This window comes from Macaca nemestrina, chromosome 15 (genome assembly GCF_043159975.1).
Source record: "Macaca nemestrina isolate mMacNem1 chromosome 15, mMacNem.hap1, whole genome shotgun sequence".
In the NCBI taxonomy this organism is placed as follows: Eukaryota; Metazoa; Chordata; class Mammalia; order Primates; family Cercopithecidae; genus Macaca; species Macaca nemestrina.
The window spans coordinates 36,530,050-36,547,960 of NC_092139.1; the positions used below are offsets into that span (position 1 = coordinate 36,530,050).

At 51.6% G+C, this 17,911-nt stretch overlaps 1 protein-coding gene across 1 annotated transcript in view; it reads left to right on the forward strand.

Moving 5' to 3' along the window:
* The window catches only part of LOC105481612 (VPS16 core subunit of CORVET and HOPS complexes), a 26,359-nt gene extending 15,441 nt beyond the window's left edge, over window positions 1-10,918 (forward strand). Inside the window, exons 2-24 of the mRNA XM_011741330.3 lie at window positions 3,913-4,001; window positions 4,248-4,345; window positions 4,433-4,561; window positions 4,642-4,786; window positions 4,941-5,056; window positions 5,163-5,285; window positions 5,418-5,473; window positions 5,808-5,897; window positions 5,998-6,092; window positions 6,247-6,323; window positions 6,777-6,908; window positions 7,004-7,131; window positions 7,262-7,297; window positions 7,493-7,601; window positions 8,147-8,281; window positions 8,377-8,485; window positions 8,563-8,660; window positions 8,745-8,852; window positions 9,167-9,244; window positions 9,334-9,503; window positions 9,585-9,681; window positions 10,398-10,501; window positions 10,616-10,918. Coding sequence (XP_011739632.1) covers window positions 3,913-4,001; window positions 4,248-4,345; window positions 4,433-4,561; window positions 4,642-4,786; window positions 4,941-5,056; window positions 5,163-5,285; window positions 5,418-5,473; window positions 5,808-5,897; window positions 5,998-6,092; window positions 6,247-6,323; window positions 6,777-6,908; window positions 7,004-7,131; window positions 7,262-7,297; window positions 7,493-7,601; window positions 8,147-8,281; window positions 8,377-8,485; window positions 8,563-8,660; window positions 8,745-8,852; window positions 9,167-9,244; window positions 9,334-9,503; window positions 9,585-9,681; window positions 10,398-10,501; window positions 10,616-10,760 — 2,467 coding nt within the window. The 3' untranslated portion in view covers window positions 10,761-10,918. The remainder of the gene's footprint in view (window positions 1-3,912; window positions 4,002-4,247; window positions 4,346-4,432; window positions 4,562-4,641; window positions 4,787-4,940; window positions 5,057-5,162; window positions 5,286-5,417; window positions 5,474-5,807; window positions 5,898-5,997; window positions 6,093-6,246; window positions 6,324-6,776; window positions 6,909-7,003; window positions 7,132-7,261; window positions 7,298-7,492; window positions 7,602-8,146; window positions 8,282-8,376; window positions 8,486-8,562; window positions 8,661-8,744; window positions 8,853-9,166; window positions 9,245-9,333; window positions 9,504-9,584; window positions 9,682-10,397; window positions 10,502-10,615) is intronic.
* Window positions 10,919-17,911: the final 6,993 nt, after the last annotated feature.

Consider the following 17,911-nt stretch of genomic DNA (forward strand, 5'->3'; position numbering starts at 1 on the left):
TTTCACTTGAACAGTTAGAGCGTTTTTAATTGGCCTAATTTCCACACTGTGTGTCTCAGAGAATAGGAAGGCCTGGAGAGAGAGAGAGACGATGGGGAACAGCTCATTGGTGGAGCAGTCAGAACACGTACAACATTTATCCATTAAGCTCACCATCATGTATGGGCATTGTTTGTGGCACCCCAAAACAATTATAGTAGTAACATCACTGATTGCAGATCACCTTATCAGATATAATAATAATGAAAAAGTTTAGAATATTGCGAGAATTACCAAATTGTGGCACAGAGACATGAAGTGAGCACATGCTGTTGGAAAAATGACACTGATAGATTTGCTTGACTCAGTGTTGCCACAAACCTTCAATTTGTAAAAATGCAGTAACTGCAAAGTGCAGTAAAGCAAAGCGCAATAAAACAAAATGATGTATGCTTGTAGTATAAAAATGGAGAGCTCTGCAGGTGTCTACCCCATCTACCACCCTCCCCAAAGGTAATCACTGTCTCTGGTTTAGTATGGAAGTCTCTTGAGCATTTATCTATATATTAACACAGAAGTAAAATAATTAAATAGCATTTATTGTGGTCCTTCCTATATGGCCCATTGTCTCATTTCGGGTATCAGTTTGCACCAATTTGAAATGCCACCTTTATTATTTGCTCAATTCTGAGATCTTTTCCTAGACTCCATCCTCTTCCATTTATCTATTTGCACATTCTTGTGCCAAAAATAATAGTTTTAATTAATTTTATATAGTGTGTGATATCTGGTATACATCTGTTCTCATATTTTCAAAATGTTCTTAAATATTTTGTGGTATTTCCTCTTTCAAATGACCTTTTTCCCCCATATGAACTTTTTTTTTCTTTTTTCTTTTTTTGAGATGGAGTCTCCCTCAGTCGCCCAAGCTGGAGTGCAGTGGCACAATCTTGGCTCACTGCAACCCCCGCCTCCCAGGTTCAAGCGATTCTCATGCCTCAGCCTCCTGACTAGCTGGGATTACAGGCATGCGCCACCATGCCTGGCTAATTTTGTATTTTTAGTAGAGAGAGGGTTTTACCATGTTGGCCACACTGGTCTCGAACTCCTGACCTTAGGTGATCTTCCCACCTCGGCCTCCGAAAGTGCTGAGATTATAGGCGTGAGCCACTGCCCTATATGAACTTCAGAATCAGTTTGTGCATTACCCCTCCACTGGCCAGATAATTGGCAGAAGGTGTTTATTGGAATTCCTGTACATTTATAGATTATTTTGGATATTGCTGCATGTCTTTTATATCCTCGGAAAATATTTGATTTTGTAAAATTTTTTGTTAGATTTATTATTTGATATCTTACAGTTTTATTGCCATAATTATTAGGATCTCTTAAAAGTTGTTTTTCTTTCTTTTTTTTTTTTGAGACGGAGTCTTGCTCTGTCGCCCAGACTGGGGTGCAGTGGCACAGTCTCGGCTCACTGCAAGCTCCGCCTCCTGGGGTTCACGCCATTCTCCTGCCTCAACCTCCTGAGTAGCTGGGACTACAGGCGCCCGCCACCTCGCCCGGCTAAGTTTTAAAAAATATTTTTAGTAGAGATGGGGTTTCACCGTCTTAGCCAGGATGGTCTCGATCTCCTGACCTCATGATCTGCCTGCTTTGGCCTCCCAAAGTGCTGGGATTGCAGGCATGAGCCACAGCGCCTGGCCCTTTCTTTTTTTTTTTTTTTTTTTTTTTTTTTTGAGATGGAGTCACTCTGTCACCCAGGCAGCTGGAGTGCAGTGGCGCAATCTCGGCTCACTGCAAACTCTGCCTCCTGGGTTCAAGTGATTCTCCTGCCTTAGCCTTCTGAGTAGCTGGGATTACAGGTACCCACAACCACGCCCAGCTAATTTTTGCATTTTTATTTTTATTTTATTTATTTGTTGAGATGGAGTTTCGCTCTTGCTGCCCAGGCTGGAGTGCAGTGGCATGATCCTGGCTCACTGCAGCCTCTGCCTCCTGGGCTCAAGCAATTCTCCTGCCTCAGCCTCCTGAGTAGCTGGGATTACAGGTGCCCGCCAGCATGCCTAGCTAATTTTTGTATTTTTAGTAAAGACAGGGTTTCACCATGTTGGTTAGGCTGGTCTCATACTCCTGACCTCAAGTGATCTGCCCACCTCACCTCGAAAAGTTGTATTTCCAATCGATTCTTGTTATGGTATGAAAATTTCTGGGTATAGAAAATATATTGATTTTTGTTGATCACCCTACGCCCTCTGTGAGAGTTTCATATTCATTGCTCCCTAGACTGCTTTGGGTTTTTTGTTTTTTGTGTTTTTTTTCTTTTTTGAGACAGTTTCTCACTTTGTCACCCAGGCTGGAGTGCAGTGATGCTATCTTGGCTCACTGAAGCCTCAACCTCCTGTGTTCAAGCGATCCTCCTGCCTCAGCCCCCCAAGTAGCTGGCATGCTACTTGTAACTACAGGCATGCACCATCACATGCAGCTAATTTTTGTATTTTTTGTAAAGACAGGGTTTCTCCTTGTTGCCCAGGCTGGTCTCAGTCCACTGAGCTCAAGCAATCTGCCCGCTTTGGCCCCCTAAAGTGCTCACATTACAGGTATTAGCCACCGCACCCCTTACTTTGGATTTTCTAAGTAGACAATCACATTATTTGCAAATAGGAACAACTCTGCTCCTTTGTCAAAATACAAACATCTCTTTATTTTTTCTTAAATTATGTTGCCTAGAACCACAACAAGGATGTCAAATAGTAGGTAATGGTGGGCATATTCCTGATCATTAATGAGAAGGTCCCTGAAATGATGCTGGCTAAAATGCCCTTCTTAAACACTGTCTTCTCTTGGCACCCTGGAATAGTGCCCACTCCTTCTTTGTCCCTTTTGCTACCCCTTTTCCCGTTCTTGAGGTATGATGACGTGCCTCAAGCTCCCTACTCTGACTTCCCGTACAGCCACACTCAGTGATCCACGAGCATTTCACATTGCAGTCGTCTCATGCCTCGTTGTGATTTGTGATTTGGTTGCCTCCCATAAGCCAAGCATTGGCAGATTAACATCCCCAATCCAGGACTCCTCCCAGCACCATCTCACTGAAAAGCTCCTCTTGGATTTCTTTCAGGCACTGCTAACTCAGTACCTCTAAAACTAAGTTCATTGTCAATAAGCATAGAGCTGAATCCCTGGGTATAAAGCCCACACCCTGATTCATTAAGAACCAGAAATAGGCCAGGCACTGCATCTCACGTCTGTAATACCAGCACTTTGGAGGCCAGGGTAGGAGGATTCCTTGAGCCCAGGAGTTTGAGACCAGCTTGGGCAACATGGGGAGAATCCATCTCTACAAAAAATACAAAAATTAGCCAGGTGTGGTAGTGCACCCTGGAGTTCCAGCTACCCAGGAGGCTGAGATGGGAGGATCACTTGAGCCTGGGAGGTCGAAGCTGCAAAGAGCCGTGATTGTGACACTGCACCTCAGCCTGAGCAACACAGCAAGACCCTCTCTCAAAAAAGAACTAGAAATAGAAGAAAGGCTTTCTTCTCTGAGAGACCCTTTCTGAGAGTCTCATTTCCTGCTAAAGCTGGCCTGAGCCAGCCACTTCACCTTAGTTCTATCTCAGTTTGTGCCTTGGATGTTGGCCACACAGCCTGCCTGGCTCAAGAGCTCCTGCCATCCTTGGACACTTGCCCCAAGAACCACATCCTTCCCTGCCAATACCCTCTGCTCCCTCGCCTGCTGTCCCTAGGCATGCATGTGGTCAGTTTACCCAACTTTCTGGTCATCACCCTCCTCCCTGCCTCTGGGGGTAGGGGGTGGAGACTTCCTCTACGGCCTTGTGGAAGACAAATGGAGGCTTTAGGAATTCCTCTGGGGTTCACTCCATCCGGATGCAGGGTAATGAGGCTAATTTCTGCTCATCTCTGTGTGGGCAGGAAATATGAGCTGTACAGCATGGACTGGGACCTGAAGGAGGAACTCAGAGATTGCCTGGTGGCTGCTGCACCCTATGGGGGCCCCATTGGTATGTTGCCCCTCCACCACCACCTGTTCTGGGACCCTGGGATGAACTCAAGGTCATTGACTCCTGGGTCCTTGCTGTCAGGTTGTTCTTGTTGCCACCCCCTACTCACCCTGCTGAGATGCTTTTACTTCTGGTTTTTATAGGCCTGCTTCACATGGGGTGGGCCTGGGGAGCCAGGACATGAGGCCTACTTCACATGGGGTGGGCCTGGGGAGCTAGGACAGAAGGTCTCTTCTCAAACTGCAGCACTGCTGAGGAACCCCTGGCGGAAGGAGAAAGCTGCCAGTGTGAGGCCAGTGCTCGATATATACTCTGCTTCCGGCATGCCCCTGGCCAGCCTGCTGGTGAGCACTTCTGACGGTCCCTGGGGCTCGGGGCTGGACAGGGTTTCCTCATCTGAGGACAGCCTCAGGAACCTCTCTCCCCTGCAGTGGAAGAGTGGACCTGTGGTGTCCCTGGGCTGGTCAGCTGAGGAGGAGCTGCTCTGTGTGCAGGAAGATGGTGCTGTACTGGTTTACGGGCTTCATGGTGACTTCCGGAGACACTTCAGCATGGGCAATGTAGGGGTCACAGAGGGCTGGGGAAGCGGGGTAGAGTTTATGACCCTGTGACTCCCTTAACCCATGGCCCCTCTCCTCAGGAAGTGCTCCAGAACCGGGTTCTGGATGCCCGGATCTTTCACACTGAGTTTGGTTCTGGAGTGGCCATCCTCACAGGGGCCCACCGCTTCACCCTCAGTGCCAATGTGGGTGACCTCAAACTCCGCCGGATGCCAGAGGTGCCAGGTAAGCCCTGACACTGCTGAGATAGCCAAGCAGTACCCACAGATGTGCCTCTAGCCTGTGAGACCCATAAAAGCAGAAGCTGTGGCTGAAGACCCATAGAAGCAGCAACTATGGGCCTTGGTCACCCTAACACTGTCCTTTTCCTTGGACATAGGTCTGCAAAGTGCACCCTCCTGCTGGACTGCGCTGTGCCAGGACCGAGTGGCACACATTCTTCTGGCTGTGGGGCCCGATCTTTATCTCTTGGACCATGCAGCCTGCTCCGCAGTGGTGAGGGCCCTGAGTGGGAATGAAGTGGAGGGGCTGGGTTAGGCAATAGGAAGGCTCTGAAAAGTCAGTATATATCTATCCCACCCCTACCCTGGTTCTGCCTCAGACGCCCCCTGGCCTGGCCCCAGGAGTAAGCAGCTTCCTACAGATGGCTGTCTCCTTCACCTACCGACACCTGGCACTCTTCACAGACACAGGCTACATCTGGATGGGAACAGCATCACTCAAGGTGTGATCCTGGGGCAACACAGGGGTACTGTGCTTTGTCCAGGGTACAAGATCTTTTGGAGATGCGGGTGGGCTTTTCGACTAGAATGGTGACTGCTGGGACAGGGCCATGACATTGCCCACACCATTTCAGGAGAAGCTATGTGAGTTCAACTGCAACATCCGGGCACCTCCAAAGCAGATGGTCTGGTGAGGATGGGGGTGTTGTTGCTGGGGGTGCGGGTGAGACATAGCTTGCTTCCTGGGACAATCAGTTCCTTGATTGGTCATGTCTACTGGCCAAGCCTAGTGGAGCTTGGATCTTACCTTCTCTGCCAGTGCACACTTGAAGGAAACCATTGTCCTCTGTGGGCCACAGCTGCCTCGAGCTGAGGGCGCAGAGAAAAGAGGGAAGTGGAGAAGTCGGTGTACAGTCAGGGATGCAAGTGTATACAGGCTGTCCCGAGACAAAGGGTTGTGAGCAGCCATGTGGGAGACATGGCCGTGGGACGGTGTCTAGATGGTGTGTATATGCTGCTCACAGGTGCAGCCGTCCTCGTAGCAAGGAGAGAGCCGTGGTGGTGGCCTGGGAGAGGCGGCTGATGGTGGTGGGCGATGCACCCGAGAGCATCCAGTATCCTTGGAGGGCTGCCTGTGTGCGGAGGGTGGTGAGGGAAGGGTTCACCTGCCCCGTCCCATCTGTAGGTGATCTTAGGAGCCTTAACCAAGCTCAGGTTTGTGCTGGACGAGGACTCCTACCTGGTGCCTGAGCTTGATGGGGTCCGCATCTTCTCCCGCAGCACCCACGAGTTCCTGCATGAGGTTCCAGGTGAGGCCTTCACAAGGGCACCACATAGCCCAAGGCGGGGACTCCTCAGCACCCCAGCTACCCTGGGCCAGTGCCACAGAGCAAGAATAGGGTGTTGAGGCAGAGCTGAGGGTTTCCCTGCCTTTCTCCCTCACTCACCAACTCCCTTCCCCAGCGGCCAGCGAGGAGATCTTCAAAATTGCCTCAATGGCCCCCGGGGCGCTGCTCCTGGAGGCTCAGAAGGAGTATGAGGTAAAGCCCTAGGCTTCTCTCCCAGTCCCAGGATGGTTCCTCCTGCCCCTGCCCCTGCGTGGGCATGTGTGAGCATAGCCAGGTGCCACCTGTCAAGAGAGGGGTCCAGGCAGGACCCTGGTCTGGGCTGGGGAGGGCTGGCTCAGGTAGATTGAAGACACACTGTGTCCTCCATGTGATGTGATAGGGATGGGCAGGACATCCCCACTATCCCCACCCAGTCTGGGTTACTATTGGGAGGAGTTCTCAAGGCCCCCCAAAGGCAGTTGTGGGCTGATACGGGATGATGTCTGTGGGCACCTCAGGTGGACTGAGTGGGCTGAGGGAGTTGGGGCTCCAGCCTGTGCAGCCCCTCCAAACCAGCTTATTTGAACCACAACCCAGAATGGTTAGGGGCCAGATGTAGGAGTTTTCTCTGTCATGATGCCCTGGCTCTGGACTCCTCCCCACCAGAAAGAGAGCCAGAAGGCGGACGAGTACCTGCGGGAGATCCAGGAGCTGGGCCAGCTGACCCAGGCTGTGCAGCAGTGCATTGAGGCCGCAGGACATGAGCACCAGCCAGACATGCAGAAGAGTCTGCTCAGGGTTGGCCTGGATGGCCGGGCTGGAGAGGGCGGGGCTGGGAGGGGTGGGATGGGTAGCAGGGAAGCTCTCTCCTATTGCCCTCTGGCTCTTCTCAGGCTGCCTCCTTCGGAAAGTGTTTCCTGGACAGATTTCCACCCGACAGCTTTGTGCACATGTGTCAGGACCTGCGTGTGCTCAATGCTGTTCGGGACTATCACATTGGGATCCCGCTCACGTATAGCCAGTATCCCTGTGCATGCCAGAAGGGTACCTACAGCCAGGGGTGGCAGGGGAAGGGGCTGGAGATGCAGTCTGCAGGTACTTGGCAAGCAGGGCTTATTCTCCAGCTGGATCCTTAACCGAGGAAAATAAAGATACAAGCAGCTCACCATCCAGGTGCTACTGGACAGGTAGGGTAAGCCCAAGGGTGCAGTGAGGGAGCTGTCAGGGGGGTGGGCATTATAGTCTTGGGTGGGGTCTTATGTTTACTGCTCCTGACCTATCTCTCTAGGATGTGGGAGGCCTGATGTGCAGGCTGAGGCCACTCTGCTCCCTCTTTTTCCTCCACCTCATTCCTTGTATCCTTTACCCACTGGGTCTACCAGGCTTGTGTTGCGGAGACTTTACCCCCTGGCCATCCAGATATGCGAGTACTTGCGCCTTCCTGAAGTACAGGGCGTCAGCAGGATCCTGGCCCACTGGGCCTGCTACAAGGCAAGGATGTGGGATGGGGTCCAAGGTCATTTAGGGGATTCCAGGCCCTGGTGAGGTGGAGGAAATAGAAAGTGTAGAACTGGGCCGGGCGCAGTGGCTCATGCCTGTAATCCCAACACTTTGGGAGGCCAAGGCGGGCAAATCATCTGAGGTCAGGCGTTCGTGACGAGCTTGGCCAAAATGGTGAAACAAAAAATACAAAAATTACAAAATCTCTACTAAAAATATAAAAATTAGCCAGACGTCGTGGCGCATGCCTGTAATCCCAGCTACCTGGGAGGCTGAGGCAGGAGAATCACTTTCACCTGGGAGGTGGAGGTTGCAGTGAGCTGAGATTGCACTGCTGCACTCCAGCCTGGGCGACAGAGTAAGACTCTGTCTCAAAAAAGAAAGAGAGAGAGAGATACAGAGAGAGAGAAAGAAGGAAGGAAGGGAGGGAGGGAGAAAGGGAGGAAGGGAACTGAAGGGCTGGGTCCTAAGGGCTTGCAGGAGTGGAGAGTGAGGAATAGCATCCAGATGTTTGTGACACCCCACATCCCTTGCAGGTTCAACAGAAGGATGTCTCAGATGAGGATGTGGCTCGAGCCATTAACCAGAAGCTGGGGGACACGCCTGGTGTCTCTTACTCCGACATTGCCGCACGAGCCTATGGCTGTGGCCGCACAGAGCTGGCCATCAAGGTGTGGGTGCCCAGCCCTCCACAGACACACTGATGTGGTTGTTCAGGGCCCCCATGCCAGCTCTTTCTCTTTGTGCCTTCCTTCTCACCTCACAGCTGCTGGAGTATGAGCCACGCTCAGGGGAGCAGGTACCCCTTCTCCTAAAGATGAAGAGGAGCAAACTGGCACTAAGCAAGGCCATTGAGAGCGGGGACACTGATCTGGGTGAGGGCAAGGCTGGGGGGTCCCTGGGCTGAGTGGGAGCCTGGCTGGAGTTCCCACCCCACCTTATTCTCCTGCAGTGTTCACGGTGTTGCTGCACCTGAAGAATGAGCTAAACCGAGGAGATTTTTTCATGACCCTTCGAAATCAGCCCATGGCCCTGAGTTTGTACCGACAGGTGTGTGTAGTGGGCAGGGTTGCGGTGGAGTCTTCTGAGCACTTGAGTTGGCCTTGCTGACTGATTGCCTGCCTGTGGCCCCAGTTCTGTAAGCATCAGGAGCTAGAGACGCTGAAGGACCTTTACAATCAGGATGACAATCACCAGGAATTGGGCAGCTTCCACATCCGAGCCAGCTATGCTGCAGAAGAGGTCTGAGGTCCATGGGGCGTGTGGGGTCTGTGGGGTGGGGCTGTTGGTCTGGTTCCTTCAGGAATCTAGGCCTTCGTGTTGGGTGCACACCGCATCTGGTCCTCACTGTGAGGGAGAGTCTGACGTGAGGCCAGGATGGGGGTTAGTGTCAGAGGAGCTAGCCATCCCTCTAGGACATCAGAGTGGTGCACCTAGCAGGGAAGGCTGACCCTGGCGACCCTGGGCTCAGGGATCGGGAAGAAGACTGTAGCCTGGGTGAGGAGGGCTGGGGTCTTGCATGCTGTGAGTTCAGGCCTTCCTTCTTGTCTTTGTAGCGTATTGAGGGGCGAGTAGCAGCTCTGCAAACAGCCGCCGATGCCTTCTACAAGGCCAAGAATGAGTTTGCAGCCAAGGTTTGGCCCATCTTGTTCTAAGAGCCTTCTCTCCTGGTCTTCCCTCCTGGTCCCTCATCCCCATCATGCCTCATTATCCGGGTCCCCAGGCTACAGAGGATCAAATGCGACTCCTACGGCTGCAGCGGCGCCTGGAAGACGAGCTAGGGGGCCAGTTCCTAGACCTGTCTCTACATGACACGGTTACCACCCTTATTCTTGGCGGTCACAACAAGCGTGCAGAGCAGCTGGCACGTGACTTCCGCATCCCTGACAAGAGGTAGGTGAGGGCCCAGGCTGCATGTGGGTCCCAAGACCACCTGCCTCTCCTGGAACACCTCCAAGCCCAGCTTTCCTGCAGGCTCTGGTGGTTGAAGCTGACTGCCCTGGCAGATTTGGAAGACTGGGAAGAGCTAGAGAAGTTTTCCAAGAGCAAGAAATCACCCATTGGCTACCTGGTGAGGCAGGGTCCTCTCTCCAGCCCACTTCCAGTGAGGGTAGTCTTCGGGGGAGAGGGCTAGGCATGGAGACAGGTAGGATGGCCCATTCATGCTCCTGTTCAGCTGCCCACATAGTTAGCGAGTGCTTCCTGTATACACATTCGTGGGCAGGCACCATCCGCTGTGTTGGGTGTATAGGAGGATGGGTCCAAGTTTGCCTGCAGATGTTACAGGGAGGGAGAATGAGCTGCTTTCCCCAGGGAGGGCCACAGGGGGCGCCATGTGCTGGAGGGAAAGTCCTGTTTGAGGAGGGTGGAGGGGGGACAGGGAGGGTGCATATGAGAGGCAGTGGAGATACCGAGGGCTGTTTTCTGTGGTGGGTAGTTCAGAGGTGTAGAGGGGAGGTTTGAGAATGTTAATCATAGGAGAACACAGGAAATGTGAGGGCTGGTGGCAGGAACACCCGTTGCAAGGGGTAACGGTGGGTGGCAGAGCAGAAGTGTGGAAATAATTGTCTCAAGGCTCTGACAGAGCTTTGGTTTAGGTGGTTTCTGCCCTAAGAATGTTGAGATCACAACTGTCTGTGCGTGGGCACTGGGAGATTATATGTACTGATGGGCGTATACATATAAAATATATATGGACCATGTATCCATTGGGCCTCTGCTCATAAGAGAGAGGACAGGAGGGCTGTGCATTACCTTCTCCCTCCACCTGCTTCCTCTCCTCCTAAGCCTTTTGTGGAGATCTGCATGAAACAACACAACAAATACGAAGCCAAGAAGTATGCTTCCCGTGTGGGTCCCGAGCAGAAGGTCAAGGCTTTGCTTCTTGTTGGGTGCGTCAACTGAGGGCCTGTGGGTGCTGGGTGGCTGAGCTGTGGGCTGGTGAGAGGCAGGGTTTGTGCCCTTGAGCAGCCCTGACACCACCTCCTCTCTTGCTCAAACCACAGCGATGTGGCTCAGGCTGCAGATGTGGCCATCGAACACCGGAATGAGGCTGAGCTGAGCCTCGTATTATCCCACTGCACGGGAGCCACAGATGGGGCCACAGCTGACAAGATTCAACGGGCCAGGGCACAAGCCCAGAAGAAGTGAGGAGTCCATCCTGTACATCTCGAGCAAGGGGTTCCTCCCCTAGCACCTGGGCTTGGCAGAAGGGCCATAGTTCATCCAGCTCCTCCCCTAGAGCAATGCTGAGGAGGTGGGGCATGGTAGCAGGGCTCTCTGGTTTTAAATAAAGTTGGAACACTTTAGAGTGCTTGTCTTTTTTTTTTTTTTTTTTTTTTTTTTTTGAGACGGAGTCTCGCTGTGTCGCCCAGGCTGGAGTGCAGTGGCCGGATCTCAGCTCACTGCAAGCTCTGCCTCCTGGGTTTTTACGCCATTCTCCTGCCTCAGCCTCCCGAGTAGCCGGGACTACAGGCGCCCGCCACCTCGCCCGGCTAGTTTTTTGTATTTTTTTTAGTAGAGACGGGGTTTCACCGTGTTAGCCAGGATGGTCTCGAACTCCTGACCTCGTGATCTGCCCGTCTCGGCCTCCCAAAGTGCTGGGATTACAGGCTTGAGCCACCGCGCCCGGCCTAGAGTGCTTGTCTTATACAGTCCAGCCTAAGCAAAGACAAGCTCAAGACAGGATCCGCCAGGCACCACAGCAAAACTCCATGTGTTCCATTGTATTGGGACTGGAGGTGGGGGCTTCTCCAGCCATACTTGGAAGAAACCTGTCCTCTCCACAGTTAACAAGGAAAGCTTTCACTAGCTCCCAGGCCCTAGGAGGATTATAGGGAGAGATGGCACAAAACTTAAGCACTAGTTCACCAAGAACACACTGTAAAGCATTCTGTGTGTGTGCGTGTAAACACACAAGAACCATGCTAAACACTTTTACCGTTTGTACTTCATTTATTCCTCATGACAGCCCTGTGAGGTAACATCACCCCACTTCACAGAAAGGAGATTGAGGATGAGGGAGCTTGATAATAGCAAATATGTGGCAAAACAGAGATTTGAAACCCAGGGCCAAATGCAAGCTGCAACTGGAATCGGGCCCTCTATGAGAAGGGAGCCTGAGGCAAGGCCCCAATTTGCACTGCGGTGGCAATTGGAGGACTAATGAGAGGTGTGTGGCCTGCGGGCCATAGGGGTCAGGGGGTGGTGGCCTTTGGAACTCTTGCCCACTGAACTATGGTGAGCAATTTCAAGTTGTCTCTGGGCCAAATAGAAAAGGAGGATGGAAGATTTCAATTCTGCCCAAAAAAGAAGAACACTAGACCCACAATCTGTAGGAGCACCCACGGGGTCCTCTGCTCTCCCTATCTAGCCTTCCATCTGGACTCCAGTGCACCTTGGCTTCATGCCCAGGGCCCCACCCAACACTGAGGGCATTGCCTTTTCCTTTGTTGCCCCCACTTTATCTACAAGGAGGAAACCACAGCCAGAGGGAGCGCAGGCCTCACTGGAGCTTCAGGCCTCTCCCTCTTCAACACCCCCAGGGCCGACCATGCTTTTAGAAAGAGAGAGAGAGACTCAGGGCCTGAGAAGGTATTTCTTTTTTTCCTTTTCCGACCTGACTTGTAAATGAAAGTTGGTGAAAGTCCTTCAAGGAGATGTAAGTCAAATGTTAAATAATTATCATGTTCACCATTTATTATGTGGGTCAAGAATCTGGACAGGTTATAACAGGGATGGTTTGTGTCTGTTTCCTAGTGTCTGAGGCATCAACTGGAAGACTAAAAGGTTGACAGCTAGGGGCTGAAATCATGTGAAAGCTGGCTAACTCACATGCCTGGTGAGTGACGCTGGGCCTTGACTGGGACCTTAGCTGGGGTGGTCTGCCAGAACACCTGCAACATGGTGGCTGGGTCCCAAGGGCAAGCATCTCAAGAGGGAGCCAGGTAGAATCTGGACTGCCTTTCTAACCTAGGTTTGGAAGTTACATGGTGTCACATCTGCTAGAGTGTCTGTCACAGCAGTAATACAGGCCCACCCCACCAATTTCAAAGGGAAATAGACTCCACCTCTTTTTTTTTTTTTTTTTTTTTTTTTTTTTTTTTGCGGGGGGGTGGTAGAGATGGGGTCTGGGGGGTCTCCTTATGACGCCCAGGCTGGTTTTAAACTCCTGAACTCAAGCAGTCCTCCCTCCTCAGCCTCTCAAAGTGCTGGGATTACAGCATGAGCCTCTGAACCTGGCCTGGACTGTACCTCCTGACAAGAGAGTAGCAAGGTTCTGGAAATACTGTGACTAGTTTTTGGAATCACAATCTGGCACAGCTCATCAGCTTTCCATTTTGGAATCAGCAAACAAGAGGAAAGGAAATAATCCCCAATACTAGGCTCATCATTCTGGGGTTTTGTTGTTGTTGTTGTTGTTTTTTTGTCTCCAGTCTTGGCCCCACAATTCTTCACTGCCCTGGTAGCTCTTTGATGCCTTTAAAAAATGTTTTCCCAGCTTTTCAAGTTCTCAGTGAAAAAGGATTGCTACCAAACAACACAGTTTTCCTCTCTGGAAAGGGAGGCTTGGCCAGTGCTTTTAGAATGTACACAATATAAAACCCACATCCCCAAAGTAACATACAGTATATTTACTCATAGACTATGTAAACATTAAACACTATACACATGAAGTTTTAGAAATATGTAAGAAATAACTTTTAACAATGATGAAAAATGTATATAAACAGTGATTTCAACTTTATAAAAGGTGTGTGTGCATGTAGAGAAGCATTGGAATTGTCTATGGGGAGAGTTGCTTCAAAGTTAAAGGCAGTTTTGTATACTTTTTTGTAAAGTTAGTCACTGATATGCCCCCCACCTCCACAGTTTATTATAAAAACTTTCAAACATACAGCCAGGTAGAAATAATTTTACAGTGAACATTTGTATAACTACCACATAGATTCTACCATTAGCATCTTACTATATCACACATCTGTTCATCTATCCATTCCTGTATGTCAATCTATCGTATTTTTCATATATTTCAAAGTAAGTTGCAGCATCAGTACACCTCCCCCTAAATACTTCAGAATGCATTTCTTTTTTTTTTTTTTTTGAGACGGAGTCTTGCTCTGTGCCCCAGGCTGGAGTGCAGTAGCGCGATCTCGGCTCACTGCAAGCTCCGCCCCCCTGGGTTCACGCCATTCTCCTGCCTCAGCCTCCCGAGTAGCTGGGACTACAGGCGCCCGCCACCTCGCCCGGCTAATTTTCTTGTATTTTTTTAGTAGAGACGGGGTTTCACCGTGTTAGCCAGGATAGTCTCGGATCTCCTGACCTCGTGATCCGCCTGTCTCGGCCTCCCAAAGTGCTGGGATTACAGGCTTGAGCCACCGCGCCCGGCCGAGAATGCATTTCAATAACTAGAGTTCATTTTCAGTTTGCAATTTTTTTTTTTTCTTTTCAGGCACAGTCTACATACAATGCCATCCACAGATGTTAAATGTAATTTTCTGAGTTTTGACAGATACATAAGTCTATAAATGGTGACATTTAAAAACCAGAACTGGGATTTTCTTTTTTCAAATCCTTACTTGCTCAATTGAAATTAGTGTGAGATGCCTTCTGCCCTGAGCAGTTTGTACAGCAGGCCTATGCCTACAGGGGTGGGCAGGGCCAAGTTTTGTCCAATGTGTGGGGCTAGGATTGGGGCTAGGACTAGGACTGTGTAGCTGGAGGCAAAGAATCTGGAAACATTTCTTCTCCTTATATCACTGGTAGCCAGTGCAGGGAGAATCAGGGCAAAGGCCGGGCGTAGTGGCTCATCCCTGTAATTCCAGCACTTTGGGAGGCTTAGGTGGGTGGATCACCTGGGGTCAGGAGTTTGAGACCAGCCTGGCCAACGCGGTGAAACCCTGTCTCTAGTAAAAATGCAAAAAAAATTAGCTGGGGGTGGTGGCGGGCCCTGTAATCCAGCTACTCGGAAGGCCAAGGCAGGAGAATCGCTTGGTTGCTTGAACCCAGGAGGCGGAGGTTGCAGTGAGCTGAGATGGCGCCATTTCTCTCCAGCCTGGGCAACAAGAGGGAAACTTCGTCTTTTTTTTTTTTTTTTTTTTTTTTTTTTTTTGAGATGGAGTCTCGCTCTGTCGCCCAGGCTGGAGTGCAGTGGCCGGATCTCAGCTCACTGCAAGCTCCGCCTCCCGGGTTCGGGCCATTCTCCTGTCTCAGCCTCCTGAGTAGCTGGGACTATAGGCGCCCGCCACCTCGCCCGGCTAGTTTTTTGTATTTTTTAGTAGAGACGGGGTTTCACCGTGTTAGCCAGGATGGTCTCGATCTCCTGACCTAGTGATCCGCCCGTCTCGGCCTCCCAAAGTGCTGGGATTACAGGCGTGAGCCACCGCGCCCGGCTGGAAACTTCGTCTTAAAAAAAAAAAAAAAGAAAGAATCAGGGCGAAGGCTCCTACAACTCACCCTCTCAGGGTAAGGGGCTGTATGTCCTGTCTCTTTTAGATACAAAGTTTGAGTAAAAGACTGTTAGGGTTGAATAGTGGCCTGCAAAGGGACTTGGCTCTCATTTACTTCACCTTTCTATCTTATTGCCTTGCTTTATTTTCATTTCAGCATTTAGGAAATTTTCCTGTTCATTTGTTTGTCTGTGTGCCTATCCAGAATGTAAGCTCCTGAGAGCAGAGGCCTCTTCTGTCCTCTTCTGTCTTATTCCCTGCTGTGTCCAGCACATGGTCTGCACTCAATAAGTATTTGTTGCGAGAATGACTCATTGTTCCATTTACTAGAAGGGGAAAGGAGGCCCCGAGAGGGGAAGTGACTTGCCTAAAGAAACAGGAGTCCTTTCCCCCCATCCTCCAGCTCTCCTGGTCCTCTCCTTTGCTCATAAACCCTGTGACTATTGGGGTACCTGTGGGGTGGCTGAGAAATGCCTACCTGTAGGTATGTGCTCCTATGGGCTGGGACTAATGCAGGACTAGGAGGAGGAGGGTTCTGCAGTTCCCCATTTGGGTAGGCTTGGGCACAGGAAACTGCTTCCCCTCCCTTCCTCAGTTCTCTTCTCTCCCAGGATAACCCTTTACTCTGTGATGATGATGGGTGAGGGCGCTCAGGACACTCTGGGAGCCAAGTAGGATGGAGGGCTGGGCAGGTCTCTACAGGCAGGCAGTTGAGGAGGGGGCTCTCTCTTCTTCCAATGGAAACAGCATCTGTGTGGTTGCTGAGCTGAACCCTCCTTCCCAGAGGGTCTCCAGGGTCTAATTCTGTCACCCGTGTGCACACACCACAAATGCTTTGACCATAGTGCAGCTGTCTCATGGGGAGAAAGGACTTTCATTTCCTGAGAATGGGTTACTTGCCAAGCTGAACATGCCTAATTCTCAATACAGCCCTGGGAAGTTCCAGGAAGAGTTGCAGAGGGAGGCTCAGGTCACCCAGCACATGGTGGGGCTGGAGACTTGGGCTCTCTGACTACCAAGCCCGACAACAATTTTCCCAAGTGTGGTTATATCCAAATGGGGTCCTTCAGATAGTCTCAAAAATGAACACTTACTGCAATCACTATTTCAATTATATTGAAAATATAAGTAGCATGTCAACCCCTTCTAGGGTAACACAAATAAACTACAAGTAAAAAACTAATCAACAAAAAGAAACATATTAAGAAATAATAGTGTAAATTAGATATAAGACAAAAGTAAGCCGGTGGAATTTGGTTCTAGAGCATAGGGCTGCCATCCTAGCTATTGGGGTACCTCCTGCGCTTGCAGTCATTACTTGTTAGGGGTTTTCACACTTTGACTTCCAGCTTTTCACTTTTCCATTCGGTGTCGGGGTATAGATTGAGTTTGGACTTCCTGAGAAATGTGAATGCTGGGTGTGGGAAAGGATCCACCCTCACTGGGGTCTGACTGTTAGGAGACTAGGCGTGTGGACTCTGGGCCTTTGGGCTGGAGTGTCTCTTGGTCAGAGTTGTCTTGGGTTCGGCCATTTCACCCACACCTCTAGGCTGGTCCTGCTGAGAGGGAGAGAGAGTGTCACAACTCCCACTCAAGGAGAGACTTCCCTGCTGGGGAGGGGATAGCCTGAGGCCCGCCCCACCCATATTCCCAGGCCATGGCTCTGGTTAGCATGGACTAAATTATTCCACAATACGGAGGAGTGGGGCACAGAGTCCTAAACCGGCCTGGGTTGCGTGAGGGGGCCTCAGGGGCTGCCCGGTCTGGAGGAGAGACTCACTGCCACCTACCCCGGGTACCGCAGACCCTGGGTCGGGGATGAAGCGTCCCCTACCCGCAAGCTCGGTTTGCGCGCTGCTGTGCAAATCTGTCTATTGCCTGCAGACGCCCAGCCGCTCGCCCTGCGCGCCCAGGGGCCCCTACTTGGGAAATCCGGCGAAATGTCGCATTTGCTACCACCTATCACGACTGCGTAATCGGCTTTCAGCCGCAGACGCTCAAGTCCTGCAGCAGCCGCGGGGATCCGCGTAGGAACCTGCTGCCACTGGATGCACTGAGCGATTGCTTCGGGGGTGCCACGCGCCAGACGCGGTGCCGGCAGCGCCGGGAAAGGGGTACGCGCCCCAACCCCGGCCTGGGGAGGGCGCACTCTGGCTCTTCTCTTGAGTTTTGCGCTTCCCCTGCCCCGTCAGGCCTATCGCAAAAGGGACCCCCATCGCAGACCACCACGTGTTGTGCTTCTACTCAGCTCGGTGGCGATCAGGGCCCTAGCATGCGCATCTGGAAAGCCGCGGAGATTACCCTGGAGCTCGGGTGGGGACGGCGTGGGCTGACTTGATGTAAGATGACACCCACGGAGCCAGACCCGTTCTAGGGACTTGACAGGTTCCTCTCCCTCCCCAGTGAGACCCGTCGTTCAACCTGCAGCAATTAGGGGAGGGAAAAAAAGACCCACAGTATCACGTTTGGAGAGGATTAGGAAGATGGCTCTCGAGTTCCATGCCGCCCTGGTGGCTAGACATTGGTGTAGTTTGTCCCTGGCCTCGGTTTCCTCATCTGTAAACTGGGAAGAAGGCCCAAGTCCTGGGGCCTGTGACTGTAGAGTGGCGGAAGGCACTGGTGCACCCGCGGCCAGTCCTTCCGGGGTCCAGCTTCCCGAAGGATTGGGCGGCCCCGGGGCGAACCCCTCCCGAGCTATCTGGAGACCGTGGAACCGGGTTCGGGGCCCCAGCCAGTGAGCTTCCAGCGGTGCACAAGGGCGGGGCCCGCGCGGGCGGGAGACGCCCGTTCGCTGTCGGCCAACCAGCGCCTGTCTCTGAACAGCCAATGAACACGCGTCTTACAGCCAAGGCC